The 25,205-nt window shown below is 32.2% G+C and overlaps 1 protein-coding gene across 1 annotated transcript; it reads right to left on the bottom strand.

Moving 5' to 3' along the window:
- Positions 1-458: 458 nt before the first annotated feature.
- Positions 459-24,583, bottom strand: LOC133189904 (MFS-type transporter SLC18B1-like). The gene is made up of 14 exons (XM_061325317.1): positions 24,462-24,583; positions 23,448-23,814; positions 19,313-19,408; positions 18,895-18,968; positions 18,430-18,586; positions 15,442-15,510; positions 14,757-14,847; positions 14,195-14,334; positions 10,699-10,797; positions 7,321-7,421; positions 6,974-7,069; positions 6,688-6,762; positions 5,194-5,287; positions 459-4,775 (listed from the first exon to the last, which is right to left on the bottom strand). The coding sequence occupies exons 2-14, from the start codon at positions 23,784-23,786 to the stop codon at positions 4,599-4,601; spliced, it is 1,608 nt and encodes a 535-aa protein (XP_061181301.1). The 5' UTR covers positions 23,787-23,814; positions 24,462-24,583; the 3' UTR covers positions 459-4,598.
- Positions 24,584-25,205: the final 622 nt, after the last annotated feature.

The raw sequence follows: 25,205 nt of genomic DNA, 5'->3' as shown, positions 1-25,205 counted from the left end.
GGGGGCATCAGTGTTTCAAAAACACATCTCGTTTTCTTATCAATCATCAGTGGCAGATCCAGGGTTCTTGAAAGAGGGGGGGGGGGAACCAGTTAGGGGTTTGGGTGGGGGCACAGGGGGCAAAGCCCCAAGAAGCTCTCAGGTTTTTGGATTTTTTTAAACAGTTTTTTTGACTTATTTTAGCTATATTTTAGATATAATTAGTGCAATATCCCACTCCAAAACATTGCTCTATTAATCTTTTGTAAATTTTTTGTCAAAAAAAGGGGGACTGCACCCCTCTAGATCCACCAGTGATCATTCATTAATGGTTTTCCACATTAGCCAGATCTTAAAATAACATCACTGTCAAGGCGGTTATAAGGAAAACGAAATTAATTCAGCTCATTTATTACCTTCTAAAGATGCAAAATTACAACCAATTTAAAAATGCTCATGCATTAATACTCTCATTTTTTCAAAAATTGTCTTTAAATTTAAAATTACAAAAATATAACTGCTACAGGCATAACCTTTAGAATTTATATTCTTACTCATAAATAATTCTATCACAATGATATTTATGAAGAATTTGCTAAGAATAATGCTAAAAATTGACATTTTTTTGTTTGTTTTTATTTTGTGCATAAACTAGAATGGGATATGAATCACATACTCTTGTTTTGTTAAAAATTTATTCTTAAGTACAAATTATATTAGTAATCCACTATCAAAATTTATTTATGGCACTTTTTTTCTGTCAAAATATCTGAATTTACATGTAACTCACAATAAGCATCAGTATCTAGAGGATGTAAGCACCAAATTATTGAAGATATAAAACTAATATTCAACAGATATCGCTCTGTTAGCATATTTTATCACAATCAAATTTGGAGGTATTAAAATATATACATTTTTTTGCATCACATAAAAATAACCTGCAATGCACATAACAAATGATTTTTAATTCAAATGAATTGTTAGGTAAAAATTCATGACTTTCAATTTTAATACTGTACAGATTTGATATTCACTGAGTTTTCAACTATATTTGTTGTATTATAAAAAATATAACTCAAGGGAAAGTACCTTAAATGATATTGATTATAAGACATCGTCAAACTACAACACTGAATAACATCAACAAAGTTCTCTGTTCTAGCATCCAATTTATAAACTGAAACAAAAACAGCAAATCATTGAAAAATTTATATCACTTTGTACTCTACAATACTTATAATGCAAAATGGGATGTGTTTATACCTGGGGAATAAATTAAATGAAGAACTTTTAATGCATAGAAACTTCAGAACTCTCTTTCTCTTCATTCTCAGTTAAACTAAATTAATGAACATTTTATTCTCTCTAACACTCACAAATTCCAGTAAAACATGGTTACAGTGAACACACTTATAATGAATTCATGTTTACAGTGAATTCTCTTTAAATTTAGAGAATATGATGAAGTTAATAGATATATAGAATTACTTTTGCAAGAAATCTAAACTGTTCATCCCTGGCACTTTGTTATAACCATACCGGTAATTTACCATTTCTCAATAAATTTGTATTTTTACTCGGAATAGCAGAATATGTTCACTAATATTTCACAATCTTTTTTTATCATTCAATTTTTTTAAATATATAACTGAGTTCAGATTTTTATAATAAAAAAAAAAACATGTAATGCATTAGCTGCAGAACTGTAGCGTTATGGTTTTATATTTTAGTCTTTGACCATAACGCTACAGATCCCATAATGTAAATAAAGTGCAATTTACGGCGCAAGATTTTCTGCGCACTTTGGGGAAGTATTTCGCCACTTTCCAGCATTGGTCAATCAACAATCTTTCATCCCCTAATTCTAGACATCTTCTATAACCAACCTGTATATTTTATCTACCTCCTAACCCTTTCTAGTCGTCTCTACAGACCAATAAACTCGCTTGCTGTGAATTTGTTGTCGGATGGCATAACAAGTTTATTGGTTTGTAGAGACGACTATAAAGGGTTAGGAGTGGATAAAATATACAGGTTGGTTATAGAATATGTCTAGAATTAAGGGATGAAAGTTGTTGATGACCAATGCTGGAAAGTGACAAAATACATCCTTTAAATAGTATACACAATTGTTCACATGGCAAAAATGTCCACAAATGTTATTTATCAATTATGGAAGACATTTTATTTTATTGCAAGATCAGTATTTTCACATTCATTATTAAAGAAGCACAGCACTCAAATGAATATTCACTTTTTAACCAACAGAATCCATAATAAATATGTCATGATGATAATGTATATAGCATAATATGCTATAGAATTATCTAAAATTTTAAGAAAAAAAAGTTGCTGTTTAGGAATGTATATAATGAAATAATTCTCTCTGATTTTAAGCTAATAGCAAGAGGCCCAGGGGCCACATCGCTCACCTGAGCACTGTGGCTAAGAAAAAACAAAAATAAGTTTAGTATTGCAATACTTAAATGCATAAGTGGTCCCGACCTACCCCTAAATGGGAGAGGGGTATGATTTGAACAAACTTGAATCTACACTACCTGAGGATGCTTCCATGTAAATATGACCAATCAAGGCTTTTTTGTTCTTGAGAAGAAGGTTTTTAAAGGTGCTCCCTATGTATTCCTATGTAAAACACTGATTGCCCAATGTGGCCCCACCCTATCCCCGGGGGTCATGATTTGAACATACTTAAATCTTCACTACCTGAGGATGCTTCCATATAAATATGACTAATCAAGACTTTGCTGTTCTTGAGAAGAAGATTTTTAAAGATTTTCCCTATGTGTTCCTATGTAAAACTTTGATCGCCCACTGTGGCCCCACCCTACCCCTGGGGGACATGCTTTGAACAAACTTGAATCTACACTACCTGAGGATATTTCCACATAAGTTTCATATTTTCTAACACAGTGGTTCTTAAGAAGAAGATTTTTGAAAGATGCCATAAATTTTTCATGAAATCGCAATTATCTCCCCTTAGAAGGCGTGGCCCTTCATTTGAAAAAACTTGAATCCCCTTCACCCAAGGATACTCTCTGCCAATTTTTGATTGAAATTGGCCCAGTAGTTCTGGAGAAGAAGATGAAAATGTGAAAAGTTTACGACAAGAACAATGACGCCACGACAACAACAATGATGACAGACAACGGACAAATTTTGATCAGAAAAGCTCACTTGAGCCTTTGGCTCAGGTGAGCTAAAAACATATGAAATACAAGTACACTATACAATTTAGAATTAAATTGAGGCAGATTTAATTTTAAAAATGATAATGCAGTTTATATATCACAGACAAAAAAATTTCAATATCATATCTCTATGAATATTATTTCTCCTTATATAATACAATTTAATTGTACATTGTATATAAACAACTTTAAAAAAGCAGACTTTGACTTTTGCAACATAGTTTAAATAAGACTGACACTATACCTCAGAAACTGGATTCATAAACATTTTCATACATGTATTTTAAACTCCTAAGTACAGAATCATCTGATTATCAAAGTATGAGTGGTGATCAAAAAGTTCGGGAACTATCTCTATATTTACAAAACCACAATTCAGATCAGAATGAAATTTGGCACACATATAGGTAGTCATACACATATTCTATAAATAGCAGGTGTTATATAATGTTTTGCTCCGTTTTTGTGATGTCACAATGTGAAAATGACGTCAATATGTGGGTGACTTTTGACAAAAAATGGTTGACTCAGTCGTACTCGAGCAACGAACGGCTGTAAAGTTTAACGTATATCTTGGAAATTCCTTTGCAGTAGAATACGATAATTTGTACAAGGTTTATGAAGACAAAAGACTTACCAGAAGTTCAATCATTAATTGAATTGATTGTTTTAGTGAAGGCAGGGAGATGATTAAATATGATGTTTGTTCTGTTGCCCAGCGAAAGCAAGCTGTGGAAAAGATGTGTCCTTAGTTGAGCAATTTGTTATGAAAGATCGCCAAGTTACATTTAGAAAAATAGTTGAATATCTTAACAATAATATAATCATTAAATCCCTAAAATATCATTTACTTTAGACTTTAAACATATGAGATATGATAAAAAGAGGTCGTCCATACTTTATCCACATTGGATATACAACGCTTCCGAGACAGAGGACTCGGGTTTTGATGATCACCATGCTAATTCTGGGAAGGGATGTCTTTATCTACTCATCCTATTGCCAAGATTTGGCCATTTCTGACAGATGGGCTGTTCTTGTTATAAAATATAACTTGCATGAGAAGAAATATAAGACTCAGAAAAATCTTTTAGCTTCTGTGAACAGAACGCCACGGAGCATGTCACGTGACCGCCTTGATCACATGATTCGCGCGTGGGCAGAACAATGGCAGATGTGCATTATAATCCTATATAATATAATATATAAGAGAGGACTACTTTAAATAATGAACACTGAAACCTCATTTTATTTATTTTAAGGAAGTAATTTAATTAGATTGCGAACTTTTTGATCACCCCTCGTAAATAAGATATTTTAACTAAAAGTTATTGACTAGTGTTTTTTTTTTTTTCTCTTAACTTAGCAGTGCTGTTGAATGCTATCTGTAGATGCTGACCTTTGACCTCAGACCTGCGTGGCTGTCAGGGGTGGGTAAGAAGCCATATAATCCCCCTGAATTTCCTCCCGAACACTCTCTCCCAGTAACTTTGTCTGTTCCTCCTGTCTATTTGTCACAGGTTTTACACCCTTATCTTTCTTTCTACATTTGTCACAAACATAGTCCAAAAACAGCAGTGGAATCTGCAGAATATCCATATATTAAAACTATTAATTACATGAAGAGAAAGTACATAATACAGTCAAACCTCCTTTTCTCAAACTCAATGAGACTGAGAAAAAATTTTGAGATATCCAAGGATTTGATGATATACATGTAGAAAGAAAGATAGGCAGGTCTGTAAATTGTTTAGAGATGAACAGGCAGGTGGACAGCTAAACTGACAAATACTTAAACACTGCATATGTTCTATGACAAGTACAGCTAAAAATAATAATAATCATCCATTGAAAGTGTGTTGAAAAATTACAGGGAATATATAGAGCTATAATAATACATTGTAGCACATATTATTATAATGGGAATTCAAATCAGAATTTTTTTTATCTTAAAATCATAAAAAAAATTAGGGGAAAAATAGCACATGTATTAAAAACATACCATTCCAAGACAGGCAAAAGCAGTTATAGTGCAGCACCATTGAAACCCAACCACATCCAGTAAAGTACCACCAATGGAGGGTCCAAGAAAATCTCTACAAGATGGAACAATTTTATAGACATTGTGGAGATTTTAAGAGGTGACTCACTTTTTGCATTGTATTAAAAGCCATGTGACAAATAGCAGTCTTACTTTACGCAATTCAAAAATTTATTATAATCTTTAAACTAGAGGCCAAAGGGCCTTAACGGTCACCTGAGTATGACACAATCTTGTAAAGGATTGATAGAATGGCAATTTAATATTTATATGATAGAATAAAATGAACTAAAAGATGAAGATATGTTGCTCAAAAAAAAAAAAAAAAAAAAATACGACAATCATGAATCAACAAAATAGTTAACCTAGTAATCAGCAACAACTCAGAAAGTAGACCCATTTACTTGCCTGTATATGCCATGCTGTTTTTTGTCACTTTCACCAAACTTAATTAATGACACAATAGTGCTTGAGTATGAAACACAATATGCACATAATAAAAATGCTTATGTAATTCTTTTATTCTATAACCTATCAATAACATTATTTACAGGGATTTATTATCAAAGGGGAATGACAAAGGGGAATAGCTTCTCTCAAAATAGAGTAAAAATGTTCATACATGATCAGTAAAACCCTGCCCAGTACCAAAACCCCTGACCCAGTGGTCAAGAAATAAAACACCCTTGCTCATTACAGCTTGTACTCTGTTTGCCTCCTAGATGCTAAAGAGCAGTGAAGATTTTATTCAAAGAATTAATGCATTTTCACTATATGATAAATAGAGCCGCATCCTTATGCCAGTGCCCCTGACCCATGAGTCATAAATTTCGTAATTTTGAAAGAGGCATCCTGCTCATCAAAACCATGCATCTTTAATTGTTTGCAGAGGCTATCATAGCATGAAATTCATAATTTTTGTTCCTCTTTGCCCATAGATAAAGCATTGTATATACTAAAATTGTTGAAATGAGTACAGTAGTTCCAGAGAAAAAGCTGAAAATGTTCAAATGTTAACACATATCACACGAAGATGGACAAAAACATTCAGCAATAGGTCACCTGAGTGCCTCAGGTGACCTATTGCTGAATGTTTTTGTTAAAAAAAAAGTTAAAGTCAAGGTCATAAGGCCACTATTTTTTTAACTCTGTAAAAAGGATGTGATAAGCACTATAAATGCTGAATATATCAAAGCTCTACCATTTACAGTTCATATAAGTGTATACTTACAGCAAGGGATATTCTTGAATTTAAAAGTCAAAGTTCGATGTCACAACATCAGTACACCCTAGTGCTTCTAAGGTTATGTGACAAACGATATAAATTACTACCCCTCAGAGTTCAGTGGAAATAAGGTGAGTCAAACAGTGGTAAAAAAAACCCTCTAGTTATGAATACTAGAGATAAACTAATTCTAATCATTATAATAATGATATTGTCTTTGTAAGTCTTACCCGAAGGCATACATGGATCCAAATAAGCCTGCTACTAAGCTGTAGGTGTTCATATCATCTCCAAACCCTAACTCTCTGTATAAAATCAAGGCAATATTCATGTACTGTACAGGTAAGGAAATCAAAGACATTATATACTTATAATTTACAGAAATATACTACCATGACACTAAATCATGAAAAAATCATTTATAGTTAATTCTGGCATTTTTTCCCATTATAATGCATACTTCTAAGCAATGTAAGTAATATGTAAAAGCTTGATTTAAATTTGATGAATACTCACTCTGCAATGTAGAGGTAGATATCAAAAGTTGGAATTAGTGCCAGACTAGCAGATATTCCAAGTATAATTAAGGCTACAATGTTCAACCATAGCACACTGAAAATAAACCAATATTTTAAGTGTTCAAAATTCTAATTAAAATTAAGCCCTATAATGCACAAGGTTCACACAAAATGGCTGTTATATCCAATAATCATTCACAGAACTTAACCCACTTTTTCATCCAAATAGCAATTGCTAACTATTCTGTTGAGTGATTCACTTATAATCATTACATTTTTCTATATTCAAAGTCGCAAGAATTTTTTAACTACAGCTTTGAGAATCTTTACAGAAAATTGACTTACTTGTAATCTTCTGCAAACCCTAAGAGTGTAGAAGGCCCTAACAGTGACATGCCCACAGCAGAAAACAGGAAACCAGGAATCATCAGCAGTCTGTTGTCTGGCTAAAATAACAAATACTACACATATTTAGGTTAAATAACCAAAAGCTGAACTTCCCTGCATTAACTCCCCTCTACAAATACAACATGTAGGGTTTGACCATATACTTGAAGAAATAATGCTATCTCTTCAAGAAAGAATTTTATGATCAATGAAGTTTGGTTGCAAAAAGCATCTTGTCTCTTGTTACTAAATAAAAACAATTAACATGATCTATATAGGCTGGCAAATCACAAAAAAACATATTGATAAGTTAAAGTTTTATGATGGTACTTAAAGGATGACTGCACTTCAGAACATGCCAAAATTGCAACAAAATAAACTTTCAAAACTAGCATTTTGTTTTTAATTGCAAAAATGGTCAACATGTAGTCTACAACTTTACGTAATTACATTAAATAAAAGTATTTACGAAGTACGAAGCCGTTTTCAAAGGTGGGGTCATCATAATTTCTTGAATCTCAATATGATAATGAGGACGCCCACTTTTTCACTGACTTTATACATAGTCAGCCCATGTTTATCTATTGTTCACCGTTTAACAGTAGTTGTATATTTGCATTAATAATGCTGTGTCAGAAGGAGATTAACAGACAAACATGTGCTCATGGTTTAAAAGAGAAAAACTGCTTCTTCTTACATTGTAACCAAGGGTTGTGGCATGTTGAATATTACAATTTACCATGTGAGTTCTTACCTCAGGTAACTCTGTGAATACTCAATTCCGTCACGTGACTTGTAAGGTAGCATGTTTTGTGCTAGGACACTGTTCTCAAACACGTTGAATTGTCAGGCATCGATTCAAAATATTCTTTACTTACATGTACATACTGTTAATTTCATTTTGAAACCTTTGTAAATAGTGTACTTGTGCCATATATGATAAAGAGTGAGATTTGACAGAGTGGCCACATATTTTAATACATGTCATTGTTATTTATCTTGTCTAATTTTAGACCCATTCTTACAGTGTTAGCTCCACCTCTCATGCATATTTAATGTTTAATCAAGGGCAGGTAAGTGTAAATTCTCTACATTTGGAAAGCAGTAGGGACAAAAATCTAGAATTATTTTTCTGTATAACAGTCTAAAATCATTTTAACATTTAAATTTGGTGCCAAATTGGCAGAATTCCATAGTAAAATATATACAAAAGTAAAAAAAGGTTAATTAGACATAAAGCAACTGAAGCGAAGGAAAAAGACCCAAAATCCAGCGTTAAGTGCAGTTATCCTTCCCTGTGAATCAAACTTAAAAGGTTGTACATGTATTCTGAAAAGCAATTATGATTACCTTCCAAAAAATTTTACACATAAATTCCTGTGTCCTTAAGCTTGTTACATGTAAATTGAATTTGTTTCAGAAAACAGATATACTGGTACCCTTATCGTCGAATACCCACAGGTGTTCTTGTCTTTTACTAACCATGATGAGTAAAAGACAAGATCACTCGTGGGTATCCGACGATGTGGTACCCTCTGATCATAAATTATGAGGTTGCACATATCCTAAACATACAAATCTCAGACAAGAATATTACACTTTCTGTCCCTGTAACTTTGAACTTGTCCCAATGCTCCTGAGTTTGATCAAGAAACACCCTCCAGTCATAAGCAGTCTTTGTGTCAAGTATGTATGAGCTTATAATATTTCTCTGATATAAAGTTATAGCCTGGATTTAAAGGGCTATAAACATAAAGATGTATAGTAGGGCTGTCACGAGTACCCGAAATAACCGAGAACTGCGGTCCAAGTTGTTTGGTTCGGTTCCGGTTCCATTTTTTCCAGATTTTGGTTTGGGTCTGGTTTATATATTAGAGTCTGTTCAATACAAAAAATGGCGTCGAAATCAAAGGAATGATGATGATAACAGTGATAAATAAACATCACAACTGAAATCTACTTCGTTCCATGACAAAGCACTTGTCACGGAAGTATTAGATAATTATCAAAACAACAGGAATGGTCAGGTTGTGGCTAATAGTAGGCCAAGTCACCGATGTCTAGACGTTCGCATGGTTAAGACTTGTTTTCAATGTAAATTTAATGTAACAAATGAAGATTTTTCAAGTTAAATTCATGAAATTAAGGTTTAAAATATATGTAAATAACCGACCCGAAAAACCCGAAACCGAACCAAAAATTTACAGAACCGACCCGACCCGAAAAATTTTGGAACCGTGACAGCCCTAAATTGTATAGATATGGTGATTATTCTGTACCACTTACATTTTGTTTTTTGGGAAAAAGAGATTATAGTACAAAGATGACAAAGGGCCACAACACTCACCTGAGTTATAGTTCCTCTTCCAACAAATGCATGTATGAATAAAAAATCTCTATGTTACACATATCTTAAAGGCCACTATTTTCAAAGTGTACATTGAACTCATTGATAAAATATTAATTTGAACCTCTCTTGAATACTTAAATCTAAAATAAACAAAAATGCTTGCATAATTATTTGCTCAACTGTGACTTCCTTGTCTTTGAAACATTATTTTCTATATATGGTCCTATGCAACAACCCCAAAACTTTTGAATGAAATTTGGATCTACACTACATAGGGATATCTAACTGACTGAATGTGGTCCTGTCATTCTTGAGAAGATAGTTAAAATTTTCGTTTCCATTATTTTTCTTAAGAACATGATCTGAACAAATCTGATACAATACTAGACAATTCATCAAAACTGTGCTTTTCCTGGTCCAGAAGCTCTTGAAAAAAATTTATATTATGACCCCACCATACTTTTTACCATTTTTTAGTATCTCTCTCTCTCCTTGGTAATGGGACATCATTCTTAAAACATCTAATTTTAATCCCCCTTTTGCCAACGATGCTTCAAGAACTTAATAGTTGAAATTGGTCATATGGTTCTCAAGAAGATGAACATTTGAAAACACATGGAAAAAAAGATGACTTTGCAAACTTTGATCAGGTAAGCTGAGATTTTGCCTCAGGTGAGCTAAAAATGTATACAATATACAACCCTCTTTACTTACCATAAACTCTGCCTTCCTGACTTTTATAAAGAAAGATGTATATCAATGAAAGAATTATATCCATATGATCTACATAATTTTTCTTACTAAAAATTTCTTATTAACAATGCCATATTTTATATATACTCCACTAAAGATTAGAGAACCCTGTTGAGAGTTGTCACCTTATTAAGGTTTGACAAAAACTGCTTGAAATTTTAATGTTAGTCCACCAATAAAAAATATTAATTATGCCAAAACCTATAGTTAAAACAAAGACAGGGAATACTTACACATCTATCTGCTACCCATCCCCAGATTGGTGACGAGATGGCATAAAACGCTGACATGACCAGAAAAAGTACACCAATTAACTCTGGACCAAGGTCAAACTGAAATTTTAGAGATATGGCTGCAATGTGATCTTAGTTTTCACCATTTTATTATTGAAACATTTCTTTTCAAATACAATTGAACTCTGGTTTCTCTAACATTGCTATCTCAAATGCCATGGATATGTCAAAGTGAGTTGGAAATTCCAACCACTTTTTTTTAGGTACATGTACCAGTATTTCAACCTCAATATCTCAAATCCTCAGATAACTCAAAGTTTTTTCTTGATCCCCTTGAGTTTGAGATAGCAAGGATCTACTGTAAATAGCAGTAATTATACTTTTTATACTTCCTTTCAAATAAATGTACAATCTTGACAAAAATTTGAGTAATTGTAAACATGAGGCCCATGGGCTACAATGCTCACCCGAGTCCCTATGGCCCTGCTACTGTAAATTCCTAAATATATGTGAGGAATATATTATCATGTAATTTTGCAAGAAGCACCACTTGCGAAATAAATTAACTCACTTTTATTTTTATGGTACTGAAATCCATATAAAATCTCTAGATCAACTGTCCACTCACAAACGTGCCATCAAAGAGCCATTTCGCTATATCAAGTACTCATGACAAAAATAAGGATTCTACAGTATTCTTTCCCTCTATATTCCTACGGAAGACTTTGATTACATATTGTAGTCCCAACCTACCCTCTGGGGTCATGATTTGAACAAATCTGATTATACACTATGTAGTGCAGCTTTCACTTACCGTATTTGGCTGAATATAATACGCACTTTTTTCCCAAAATAATTTTCTGTGAGAAAGGGGTGCGTATTTTACACCACAATGGGATTTTGATAGGTTTTTCTTTCATGTGAAACACGGCTATCAAACGCACATACCATATATATAGTATTACCTAGAGACTTATGCAATTTCTTGCTGTTTATCGCCATATTTAAAACTTCGGAAAGTTATTGTTGGAATGTAGGCTTGTTAAAAATGTTATATTTATAAGCTTTTAATGGTTAAATTAAATTTAAAAGCAAATTAAAATCAATTTGAGCTGCATGTTCATCGTCTCCATGTACACCGCCATTAACGATGTTATTTATAGATGTTCACACATTCCTTTGCCACGTGCTTCCGTAATCATAGTACACATGTACCTAATCAGTTGGTCAAAAAAGTAATAAGTCATTTTTTAAATACAATGAAATAAAATTTATTTTAGGTTTTAAATAACTCTGTGAAAATCCATTTCAACATAAACACCCCTCTATACGCCCCAATGAACTGATGAATGGAAGCCAATGTTGTGAACATGTGCACTTCTCACTTGATAAGTACCCCTCAACACCCCTCCAGGCAATTAAATTGTTTACCAACTCCAAAGCATTGTTTTTACAGTTAGAACACTGATTATTTACTGCCCTTATTAATGGCTTTGATTATTTTCTTTGTTAAAAATCGGGGGTTGGTTTATGATCTTTCGTATGTATAAGCCTGTGTTGATTACCACACATTAAACAGTTAAACGCTTGTTAAATGTAATTTTACTTATCTTTCGGCCTCGTGTTAAAATGATTGAGAGTTAAAAAAAGGAAATATGATGTATGTTGAAACTTAATTGTTATCATTTACTCGACTCGTGCTCTGTAGAAAATAAGATATCCACGAAGATGACTTCGATGTATGAAGACATATATCCCACCTTTGTATATCATTTTTCACAGCTTTGGAGGTGTGTTGATAACTGCACTTTACACGCTTGTTAAATTTTGATTTTATTTTTATAACATCAGCTATTTATTTAATTATTTAATTTCAAGTTCAAAAGAAGAAAATCGTAGTCTATGAATATACTTTGATGTTGCAATATCGCTTGCCCTGTTAAATTTACATAATCTTCAACATGATTACCTTAAACTAAAAATAAATATGACAACTGTTAACCTTCAACAATATCTCGTGCTTTGTTGAAATAAAATTATTTCCACAAAGAATAGTTAGAATACGGCGGCGTATAATTTCAATATCACCGTATGCTAAAAAAAAATAATAATAATAAACTCTATTAATACTTTAATGCAGCATTATCTCGTGCTTTAATTGTTAAAATAAATAATTTCCTCCTGATTGCCGCGATATGGAAAGTCAAGATTAAGAAATAAAAACGCATTTGAATAAAATATTGTGTTCTGTAAATTTTCGGCACTTTATCTCCGCGCCGATTTTCATAGCAAATTACCGCGATTTTCGAAAGTTCAGAACAATTTTCTGCTGCGTATAATACAACCGAACTGCGTTTTTTCCCCCAGTTTCAGGCTCAAAAAGGGTTGTGCGTATTTTACACCAATGCGTATTATATTCGGCCAAATACGGTAACTTTCAAACCTTCTGGTTTTTGAGAAGAAGATTTTAGAGATTTTTTTCCATGAAATTCCTTTGTTAAACTTTGATTACCCATTGTGGCCCCACCCTAACCCCAGGGTCCATGATTTTGAACAAACTTGAATCTTTACAACCCAATGATGCTTCTATACAAATATGACTATTCATGGCTTTGCTGTTCTAGAGAGGAAGATTTTAAAATTTTTCTCCTATATATATTCCTATCTAAAACTTTGACCACATATTATGGTCCCTTCCTACCCCAAGGGAAAATGATGTGAACAAATTTGAATCTACATTACCAGAGGATGTTTCCACATAAATATGACTAATCATGGCTTTGCTGTTCTTTTTCAGATTTTTCCTATTTACACATGCATTGAAGGGGTCATGATCAGAACATTACCTGATGATGCTTCTATATAACTATGACAAATCATGGCTTTGATTTCTCCCATTTGCACATGTTGAAGAACAAGATTTCTCCCATTTGCACATGTATTCCCATATAAAGTTTTGATCATCCATTGTGGCTCCATCCTACCCCTGGGGGTCATGATTTAAACAAACTTGAGTGTAAACTACCTTACGATGCTTACATATATATATTAAATGTAACAGATCATGGTTTGGCTGTTCTTGAGAAGAGGACTTATAAAGATTTTTCCTATATTATCCTATGTAAAACTTGATTACCCATTGTGGACCCATCCTATCCCCTGGGGTCATGATTTGAAGAAATTTGAATCTACACTACCTGAGGATGCTTCCAAGTAATCATCTTTTCTGGCTTGAGAAGATCTTTAAAAGATACCTTTAAATGTTCACTAATTCTTAATTTTCTCCATTTTAAAGATGGTGTGGTCCTTAATTTTTAAGAAAAATTGAATCATCTTGACCTAAGAATGCTTTGTGGTAAGTTTGGTCGAAAATGGCTCATTGCTTAATGAGAAGTCGTAGAAAATGTTAAAAATTTACAGACAGACAGATGCCGAACAATTTGTGATCAGAAAAACTCACTTGAGCCTTCAATGCAGGTGAGCTAAAAAGTCTTACTTCTCGTAAATGAGGTTCAAGTGTTGGGTCTAATATGGACCAAATAAAGGATGCTACAATGATTGCTAAAGATGCTACGATGATGGAGGGTGATTTCAACAAGGTAAGGCTACTGGTACTTGATTCAGATTTCTCGAAACCTACAAATTAACAATTTACATAGAAAATGATATAGATTGACAGGTTCAGGATTTTGTGTTTACGCACACATTATATTCTTCTTTTGAGGTCTGATGATTTTCAAAGCATTGAGTTATTCATCAAAGAAAAACATTCAAATTTACTGATGACATTTAAATTTATATGAAACTCAGATGACCTACCGGTAGATAGGAAATACTGTCAAAGTTCAGGTGTACATGTTTATGTGCATATATACATAAAAAATCCCATTTTATCAGTACATTTTTTAAAAAAGTTTTAATTAAAGATAGTGTAGGATTATTTACATAAGATCAAGTTTTTGCAAATTTTATCCAAATAAATTTTATCAAGACAATTTTTCTTAGGTTTAACCCAGATTACCACTATTCAAAGTAAGTGATAATGCTGTGTGGCTTACGATCATCTGGAGGTAGAATGATCCAGTTGACAGGAACACATATAATAATGAGGACTCCAATCACTAGAAATGGTGTAAAAAAGCCTCCCAGCTGAAACAAATCAAACACTCAATTTCAGAAATAACAAAAAGTGTGGCCTGATATTTATACGAGACCCTTAATTTTGAAGCTAGTGATAAATTAAAGTTTGTAACCTTCCAGTTGCAATATACTGTAGATTCCTAAATATATTCTGGGAATTTATTATTCTGTATTTTCCCAAGAAGAGCTGTTTGCAAAATAAAATTACTTGCTTTTACTCCTTATTGATGAAATACATGTCCAAACTCTAGATCAACAGTCCACGTTAGAATTTATGTTCTCGCAATTTGATGTCAACAAGCCTTTTAGCAATATTAAGCACTTGCATAAAACATGGAAACTACAGTATCATAAACATCAACATGCTTTTAAAAAATATTGAGGTTTGACTGGCTACCTAGTGGATTGAACCTGAGATACATGTACATATACCCTGAAAATATCTTTATTTCAAAAGTGGTAAAAATGTCTTGCTAATTTTAATGACAGTAATTCAATGCCCCTGTCCATGCCTTTAGTTGGGAAATGATAAAACAATTGAAAGTTTTTATGATTTGAGATTCTTCTGCAAAGAAATTGAGTAATTGTTTAACAAGCATATACCCCATAGAGAACTCCACCAATGGCTGGCCCCGACATGAATCCAACACCCACAAACACCTCTCCAATACCCTGAAATAAAATATCAAGAATGGTATCAGTTATGTCTTAAAATGGTTATTGGCAATTCTAAGTTTAGTCAAAAGTCATATTCAGAACTCGTCAGGAGACCAAGAAAAAACTTCAAGATATCCAAGGGTTCAAGATATTGAGGTTAAAATATTTAAGGAAAAAGAAGTTGAGACTTCCAACTCACTTCAGCATATTTTTTGTAAGCATAAGAAGATGTTCAAGACAAAGAACTGGCTGCTAGAAATTTTAACTGCATGTACATATATACATGCATATTTTTTCATTAAGAATGAATATTCTTTATTGGAAACATCAATTTACCTACTTCTAAAAAATGAACATCATCAATGTGATTGTAATTTTCATATAAGTAATAACTTTCTAAATTTAAATTGTGCTCATTTTTATTCCTAATGGATGCATATCACTCAAGCTCAATAAAATGGTGCAAATGATGTCGCTGGGGGTTAAGCGTAAAAAAATAATGAAATGTCAAAGAAAATACTTTTTGAATGAATGCATGAATATGTAACCTTTAAGGCAAAAATACAAAAATGAAGTGAACAAATCATATTGAGATATTTTATTTGGCATATAGTGATTTTTTGAAACGTACGTTACTGTCGCCAACATTGAATAATTACTCTTAAATGGCTATTTTTTGTACAAATAACAGTAGAAACCTAAAATAGATAGCATATGTCTTCAAAACATTTATTTGTAAAATGCTTTTAATAAATTATTGAGCATAATCACAAATATATTACCAAACTTTGATTTGATATCCCCATGTCGCCAGAAACAAAATAAAAACGGACTGTGACATTAAAATATAGTATGAGTATTCGGTATTGTATGCCTGTAAGATTGGAATACGTTTTATTTTGAAGGAAACTTCTTGAAAATTAAAAATAAATGGTACAAAGCCTTGTATATGTTACCAATACTTTGAAATTACATTCTATCTTCCTATTTTACATGCATATGGATAGGCATGAAACATTCGTTGTATTAGTTTAACAGATGAAATAGAATGATATCATAGTTAAACATGTGATACTTTTGCTTCTATCCAACAACTGTATTCCATGCTCCAACCATGATTTAACAATGTCTTATTGATAGCTTACTACCGGTATTTAAGAGAAAATGATTAAATGAAACAACCGTTACCGAAACATTTGTTACCAAATCTCTTAAAAAAGAATGATTTACGAGTTCAAACATCTTCTGCACATATACGTGGTCAAATATTTTGCGCCAGTATTCAAATTTTGACATCCGGAGTACGGTACTGCTTTTTTTATGATTTTTTTCTAAAGTCTAGACAGTGTTGGTGAGTTTGTTTTCTAGAATGCAATAACACTGAATCAAATGGAATGAATTAGTATGTAACTGTTAATATTTATATAACGACCGACAAACAACTACGCCACCAGTATCAATCTACACCTGAATGTCCTCCATTAGTCTTGAAAGGTGTTGAAACATTCATTACGGAAGGTAACGAATGTTACAAAATTTTTAACAAATCATATATCAAAATTGCAACAATATTTACAGAATTTCTTTCATGACTAATTGTTCGAATGTCAACTTTATTGATTGATTTGTATCAATTTAAGCTTAAGTTGCATAAATTTTAATATAAACTGATTCTAGAGACGCATTATTGAACACACACATTAATTCTGAAGAAAAACATTAATTGAAATTATTTTGAAAGACATTTTTAGATTGAATCATATGACATTGATTAAACAAAGGCTTGAGTTTCTATTCTGAATCTACATCAGGGTTTTTTGTTTCTCTCTTATAATTTTGATACTGTTAAACTCGCATTTTATGTTAAGTAACGTACGTTTCAGCATTTTATTTTAGTTGAACTATGGCAATGACCCAAACAGAAATACGAAGGAAGTTTCCATTGATGGTTAAATGATTTCAAGCTAAAAGTCATCAGAAAAATTGTTATTTACATTATTTTAGGTTCTGTTAAAACGTCTATACAGACAATTTTACAATTATCTCTTATCCGTTTGTACATATACAGTTCAAGGAAAATATGACACGATGATATATATGATCAGTTCAAATTATGATTTCTTTTGACATTTTCAATACCAAGGCACAAGTAGAGCAGAAATTACATCTCATGAATTGGTCCATTTTGTTGGAATTAAACTTAAAAACAGTAAATATTACTTCTCATGAAACATTCGTTACATACGAACGTTGTTGCAATTGAAAGTGTAAATAAGAACAAGATCACAATTCATGAACAACATTTTATTTAACATTTCCATAAATGGATCCTCTATTCATTTAGAACCCCCATTTGCACTGGGCAGTTTTGATTTTTCTTGAGGCATATTTGAAATATAAAATTTTAAAGATATGTCAAATTCATTTGAAGAAAAAAATATAATACGACAATTTGACTGCATCAATTCATAAAATACATTATGACAGTTGACCTTTTTTGTCTCATCACGAAAGTAAATAGACTGATTTGCTTTTGACATTGAGGATTTATTACAATCTATATATTATTTCATCCTAAAATCTTAAAGGAAAACTAAAATATGATACATAACGCTTGTTTCTCAGCAAATAATGATCAACAATACACCTTTATTTCAAATCGACGTAATTTCTTAACCAATGAACTTAACTTGAAAAATCTTTGGGAATACAAACTTGATATGTTGATCTATCCAAAAATGTTATTAGCAGATGGATAATCAAAAGTCGATTTTTGAAGAAAAAATATCTTGAATTGTATCAATTTATTGAGTTTGGGTGATATAAGAAATTAAAGTGCAAACATTTATAACAGTAATGTTCAGCTTCTTCAAATTTTCAAGTGTCTACAACTGATTAAAAGAAGATAAATAAATGTACAATAGAAAGACTTACAAAAACTGTAGCAATATGGTCTGGGAATTCTTTGGCACAAACAGTGTAGCATGCGGTATTGAGGGCAGTGCATCCAACAGAGAGAAAGATTCGGAGCAAGAAACATAGCACCACGAAAGTCAAAGGGCTGTCATCTACTGGGACATAGGCCAAGGCACTGAGAGATAAAGTCACAGAAAATATTAGAGATATACAGTGACCAGCTTAATTAAATATAAAGATTCAAAAGCCAAACCATGCATAATGTTATTTATATGTCAATATAATGTCATATCTCTTCAGTGTTATCTTTTTGAGATGTTAGAGCTACTTAAAAGTTATACTCATATGAAGAGATACATATGATACATCCAAGTAAAACCGATTAATACGAGTATATGCATTTTAATTTGATTGTATCTGTGCATTATTTCAATACTTTGAATTGTGCTAGTGAGACCATTATATACTAGTATATTAAATTACCCAAACAAGAGTGTACATCCTCCACTTAAAAATAACCCAGATAAGAACATGAATCTAATGCCCACATATGGAAGCTGAAATAAAAAGATGGATCATGTATGTGTGTTTTCAAATATCAAAATCTGAAACATTTATTTCAGATACCAGTAAACTGTATAAGCTTAAAATAATTATTCCCTTGCAACAAAGTTGGAGGTGATATATAGTAACGGACTTGTGTGTTTGTTGGTGAATACGTAAGAAAGTGTGTGCATAACAAAAGTTATGCACGTAATACCTGATAATTTATATCAAACTTGATGTGCTCTTTTGCTAGGGGAGGCTCTACTTTGCAGTGTTCTTGTTTTAAATTGAATGTGGCTGTCTTATTTTCACTATAATACCTTTGTTTTGAGAGAGAGAAAGAGAGAGAACTCACCATTTTTCCAAAAAAGGGAGAGAACACAACTTGACTTAAGGCGAACACTCCAAATATCCAGCCTGATATGGTATCATTGACCCCCTTTAATGATGCCTGAAATAAAAAAAATTATAGCTTAGGACCATGGCTACCATTATGAAAAGAAGGCATTGAACTTAATATATATATGATTTCTTTTGTTTGAGGAACAAATTATGATAGTAATTTTTGCATTATATACACTGTATATATATGAAATTCAGAATTTTAGAAAAGGCACCCTGTTCATCATAACTATGCACTTAGTTTCTATACTTCTATACACCATAACCATGCTCCTAAAAACATAGGGCTAGAAAAGAAGATTTTTGAAGAATTCATGCATTTTTGATGTATCGTCATTAGAGCCCCACCCCTACTTCTGACCCTGGTGCCATGATTTTTATAATTTTGGTAGAGGACTCAATGCTTACTACCGGTACAATCATGTCAAGAGTTTGACTGATGTCCAAAGAAGAAGATTTTTAAAGATAGCACTAATTTTGATGGATTTAGCCCCATCCCTCAGGCCTCAGGGTGTGGAGACCATGAAATTCACAATTTTTATTCCCCTTTAAACATATATGCTATATGCCAAAATTGGTTGAAATTAGTATGCCAGTTCCAAGAAAAAGCTGAAAATATTCAAAAGGTTAGAACTGATGCAGAATGCACATCCACACACCAACAGACAAAAACATATAGCAATAGGTCACCTGAGTGACTATGGTGGCCTAAAAATGAAATTTAAATTTAGTTTTACTTAATCAAACTTCATGATATATAATGAAACACTCTACATAATTATACTTGTACAACATATACATGTATAAATAATGAAGCTGCTATGTGTCATTGCTAAGTCAAAATAGTGTTCTGGTGTCTATTGTACTTTCATTTGAAAGTAATGAATGGATTTAAAGTAGAAATAGCTTGAGTTTATATTTTAGATTTAACAATTTTCATAATTATATCTAAAAACTCGCACAAAATATGAAAAGATAAAAAAAATAATTTGACTTAGATAAGTAAAGGTTTTAATTCATTTTATTAACTATAATATTTATTCTTAATTTCACTTCAATTAATTTGACTCAATTGCTTTTTTCTCTCCTATTTCTTTTTTAAATTTTATTATAACCTAGCTGTACTGTAATTTTATATGTGATCAGAAAAAACTCTTATGCATGGTTTTTTTTTCACATAAGATCAAAAGCAAGATGGACCTTTTAAATTTTATAATTGATTAAAAATAGTTTTTTTCCATGTACAGAATGAAATTGCAGTTAATTTACACACCATTATGAACACAGATGTATGTTTGTACCAAATACTGAATGCTACAGGAGATGCTTGCATGGTACTATATATTCTACAAAAAACAAAACCACTTGTACGATACATAAATAATGTATATTTTAATAAATCATGATATTCTGGATCTGTTCTTCAGAAAACTGACATTTTATTTATTTATTAACACATAAAGGGAACACCTGGACATCAAAGTCTGAGTAGCTTTAAATTGTCAGTAATTATTTTTGGATGGATATTCAAGAATTTAACGACCAATAATTTGTAAGAATTACTTAAGTAGTATACAGTCAAAGTATATTATTGAAGAAGTCAGCAAGATTCCAGTTCCCCAAGAGCAAGGCTATTTCCCAAGGTGAAGCCAAGAGAAATACGCTCGCTTGAGGGGAACTGGAATCTTGCTGACTCCTTCAATGATTATACTTTCACTGTTTTATTATACCAACACAAAAGTTAGACCAGTTTTAAACTTGTATGTGTAACTGCAATTCTATTTTATACACACTTGCAATTACATGTATAAGGTGTGCAATGGAAATATCAGTACCAAGAATGTAGATAAAATAAATAAATTTATTTAATAGAAGAGAATTGCACTAATGGTCTATAGAATAAATGTATCTGCAAGCAATTTTCTGTTTATTATATACACAATTTTTACTGTGATAAAATAATGTGATCTGCCTCCCACAGTATATAAAATTTGTCAAATTTACCATGCTGACATCACAATCACAAGTTATTCATTTCCTATATAAATTAGACCCTGTCTCCTTATATGTAACTTAAACTGAGCTGTGTTGTGAATATTAATAAGAGCTATATGCGGTATATGCATATTTTTGCCCCCCATAAAAGTTAAATTTTGAAAAATTCTTGAAATGTATTCAATTATATATATTGTAAGAAATATCTGAATTAACAAAAAATATTATAGTTTTGAGGTAGGTTATTATCAATTTTCGTTCCTATGAAGTCATAAACTAGTTGGATTTTGCGTTATTTTTCAGAAAGAGGACAAAATGGACAATATTTGTTCAATTTTTAATACATGATTTATAGAGCTCAAACCTGCTCCATAACAATATTCACATATTTCATTAATATTATCATTCTACACATTATATCAAAACACTGAGTTGGAGCAGACTTGTGCTCGGTGACTTTTACTCAAAATATTGATGTGATATATACCTTTTTCTCTATAAATCATACATTGAAATTTTGAATTTACATCTTTCTTTTTTACATATCTAAGGTATGGCGTAATGGTTTATATGAAAATATTTAATGCTTTGAAGTCTGCCGATGTCACCTTGGTTTAAAACAAAACAAAATGATAGATTTCTCAGTCAAAGTTTAATTGGGGGGAAGGGGGAGGGCAATTATTCGTCATCAGTGAATATAATCCTTTCTTTGGAACATATCAGAACTTTTCATATGATTAAAAGAAATTGCTAGGTGTTCCAAATAGGTATGGATCAGATCATCAAACTGCTGCACCATATTGCAGGGAATTCTTTTTATTATGATTTTCAGGGAATCAGCAAAATGTATCAATTTACTCTTATATATAATGAAAATTCAGTTTAAGGTATTAATAATAGATAAATTTGCATTCTCAAAATGTGATTTACTTTTAGAACAAAATCTACAGTTTCAAATTTGTTAACAAGCTGATTAGATGGAATGACAGAACCAAAGCTTAATGACATGTAATGGTAAAGAGTGGAGGGGTTATCATGGGGAACAGGGCTAATTACAATAGCATGGTTACTGCAGATTCCTAAATATACACAAGGAATTAAACATTGTGTAATTTCATGAGAAGCAACACTCGCAAAATAAAATTATTCGCTTTTATTTTTATGGTGCTGAAATCAATGTAAAATCTCTTGATCAACTGTCCACTCATGAATTATTGTTCTCGCGATTTGATGTTAACAAGCCATTTCGTGATAATAAGTACTTGCAAAAAATAAGGAATCTACAGTATATATTTTATACACAGGCCATAAACAACCAAACAACCAGAAAGGGGGCAAGGCACCTGGGGAGCACTACTCCTCGGTCCTTGCTGACATTTGTGCCATACCCAGTAAGTATTGCTATTACTTACTATACTTATCACAGCTGAGGATAAAGTTTAACTTAATAGAATCAGCTAAAAATGGCTAAATTCTGAAAATCAGCAATCCTGCATTTGTCACAAAGAATCTACAATGATTACATATCAATGAAAGTGTCTTTCAGTTTTGTAAAGGTCATAAAGGATATGAACTTCAATTTCTCACACAGGATATTTTTCGTTAAGTATTAATGCCTATTAAAAAGGACAATCTTTGAATTAAAAAGTATACATGAAAGCTGATCAAGGGAGAAAAAATATCCCAGGCAAAACTTCTTTAGTTACATATTGTTCAAGTGTTTCAGTGTAACCTCATTAATTCCAATCCCCAGGTAAATGTAACAACTACTCCTCTGCCTGTTTCAATGTACCCTAAGCACATATTGGGGTGAACACAAAATTGATTAAAAATTTGAAGGCAAAATGCAAATAGTGTACATGTACATGTGTATGCATTGTAAATTCCACACATGCATATTGTGTATATTCCTAGGCACACAGCATTATACATTGTACAATGCAAACAAAAGCAAAATGACAGAGAGTCAAATGGAAAATTGCTGCTATAGATCGACATATATAGTGTGTATGTGTGATTAGAGTTTTTTTTTTTTAAGAATTAAAGAATTATAGCATAAGTTCTGTTCATATGAATGTTATGTTTGGACTCACCTCCTGTGGGAAAAATGGTGCAAGCAATGATAAGCAGAGATAAGAAAGAAAATCTGCCATGCAAATGCTACAAAGAATGGCTTTTTGCTTCCTCTGTAGGGCAAAGAAAGAGAATCCATTGGTTTCTGAGGTAGGTGTTGAGCTTGCATCATCATCAGGCACCCTCTGTTCATATTCATTGTTTACATCAGTAGTGGATGATAATTGTTTAGAGTCTGGTATGGAGGAATAATTAGTGTATGGCGATTTTCTTTCTTCTGCTGAGTTTCTCTGTTCTTTCTTCTTAGGAAGAAGGGACGATGACTCATCAGTCTCCTCCTCATCACTGTGATCAGACATAAGCCTTAAGAAATCTTGTCAGTATCCCCTGAAGTAAAAATGATATTAAATGAATTGTTTCTTCTTAATCACAATTCTAAATTTGCTTCAAGATTCGACTACTTCTGTAGATTTGTTACCTTTATGATATTTTCACGTCAACTTAATGTAATTTCATTCCATAAGAATTATGAAAACATAAAAGCATGCAGAATTAAAAATTTTGCATGTACTTTAACATGTTTAAGCTATAAAAGGTTTGGACTAGTCCTTAAGCTTACATCCAAGATTAACTACACTCATCACACTAGGGACTAGCAAATACCACAGGCATCAAGACCCCTGAACATGCTGTCAATGAAATGTAGATAGTAAAAACAATCTAAAGTATGATAAAGTTATGTGCATAATTATCCCCATAACATGTTGCTGTCGTTTTCCCGACTGTACAGCAGTTAATTCTGCAATAAATCAGGATTTTGTACCTCGACCATCATACATGTGATGTATGCCTCTATGATATTTGCATAAGTTATGAGTCGTTCTGATTGGGACAAAAAGTGCAGAAATTTGTGGTTGCATAATAATATATGGAACATCACGCTCAGATGACCTGAAAAATCCATGCATGATTACACAGAAGGTTAATAAATGGAATAAACAAAATGAAAATCACATGAAGTTTACCAAGTTTACCTTCACTTAAAAATGTTTATCTGAATCCATTTATTTGAATTTCATTTGCACACATAACACGGTGAAAAGACAACATTCGCGATTTTCCCTTCTGTACAAAGTGAAAGCTGTCAACCATTGTCCTATCATGTGACCTAGCTTGGCCTTGATATCATGTGATTGTGCATACAAAAAAACGCGCGAAATTTCAAACCATGGAATTTGTTTTAGTTTTAATGTAAAGCAGAAAAGTTTCTTTCACCTTCAACAATCAATTACATAAAGTGCAATTAATTCAATGACTTAGTTAGAATTTTTAAAGTTCGTTTGTAAACATTTCAGTCATGCATTCAAATTTCCCCATTCACAATTCCTCAGCAGCGAAATAAAATTAAAGTCAGCTACGGACTTTCCCTCAGCTTTTACCATTCTTTACTAGGGATAGTGAAGAAGTGGGGGGAATGGAGGGATAGCTCTGCAAAATTCATTTCAAAATGCTAAATACTTTTGCATGTAAACTGAATGCTAGTTAACACATATATATTGGGGGCTGGGGGGGGGGGGGGTTCAAATATTCCTGACATGTTTGCTAAATAGCATTTACAGTGGGATGTGGGATGCACTGAAAAAGAATATTTTTAAAAAATTGGAAGAGAAATGGGGAAATATAAAAAACATTGCTTCATATATTATCTTTTAATTTTAAGGTAGGATCAATCTTTTTTGACAGAAATAAAACTCTCTGCAAATTTGAGATTTGACCCC

This window comes from Saccostrea echinata, unplaced genomic scaffold (genome assembly GCF_033153115.1).
Source record: "Saccostrea echinata isolate AGI-Se365-2 ecotype Australia unplaced genomic scaffold, CSIRO_AGI_Sech_v1 ptg000020l, whole genome shotgun sequence".
Lineage (NCBI taxonomy): Eukaryota > Metazoa > Mollusca > Bivalvia > Ostreida > Ostreidae > Saccostrea > Saccostrea echinata.
The sequence above is the reverse complement of the archived record's forward strand: the minus strand, read 5'-3'. Positions and strand labels throughout refer to the sequence as shown.

Coding starts and splice junctions, on each gene's coding strand:
- LOC133189904 (XM_061325317.1), bottom strand. CDS start 23,786: ATGTCTGATCACAGTGATGAGGAGGAGACTGATGAGTCATCGTCCCTT. Junction 19,409..23,447: donor CACCATTTTTCCCACAGGAG/GTGAGTCCAAAC, acceptor TTTTTATTTCAG/GCATCATTAAAGGGGGTCAA. Junction 14,335..14,756: donor CATTCTACCTCCAGATGATC/GTAAGCCACACA, acceptor GTTAATTTGTAG/GTTTCGAGAAATCTGAATCA.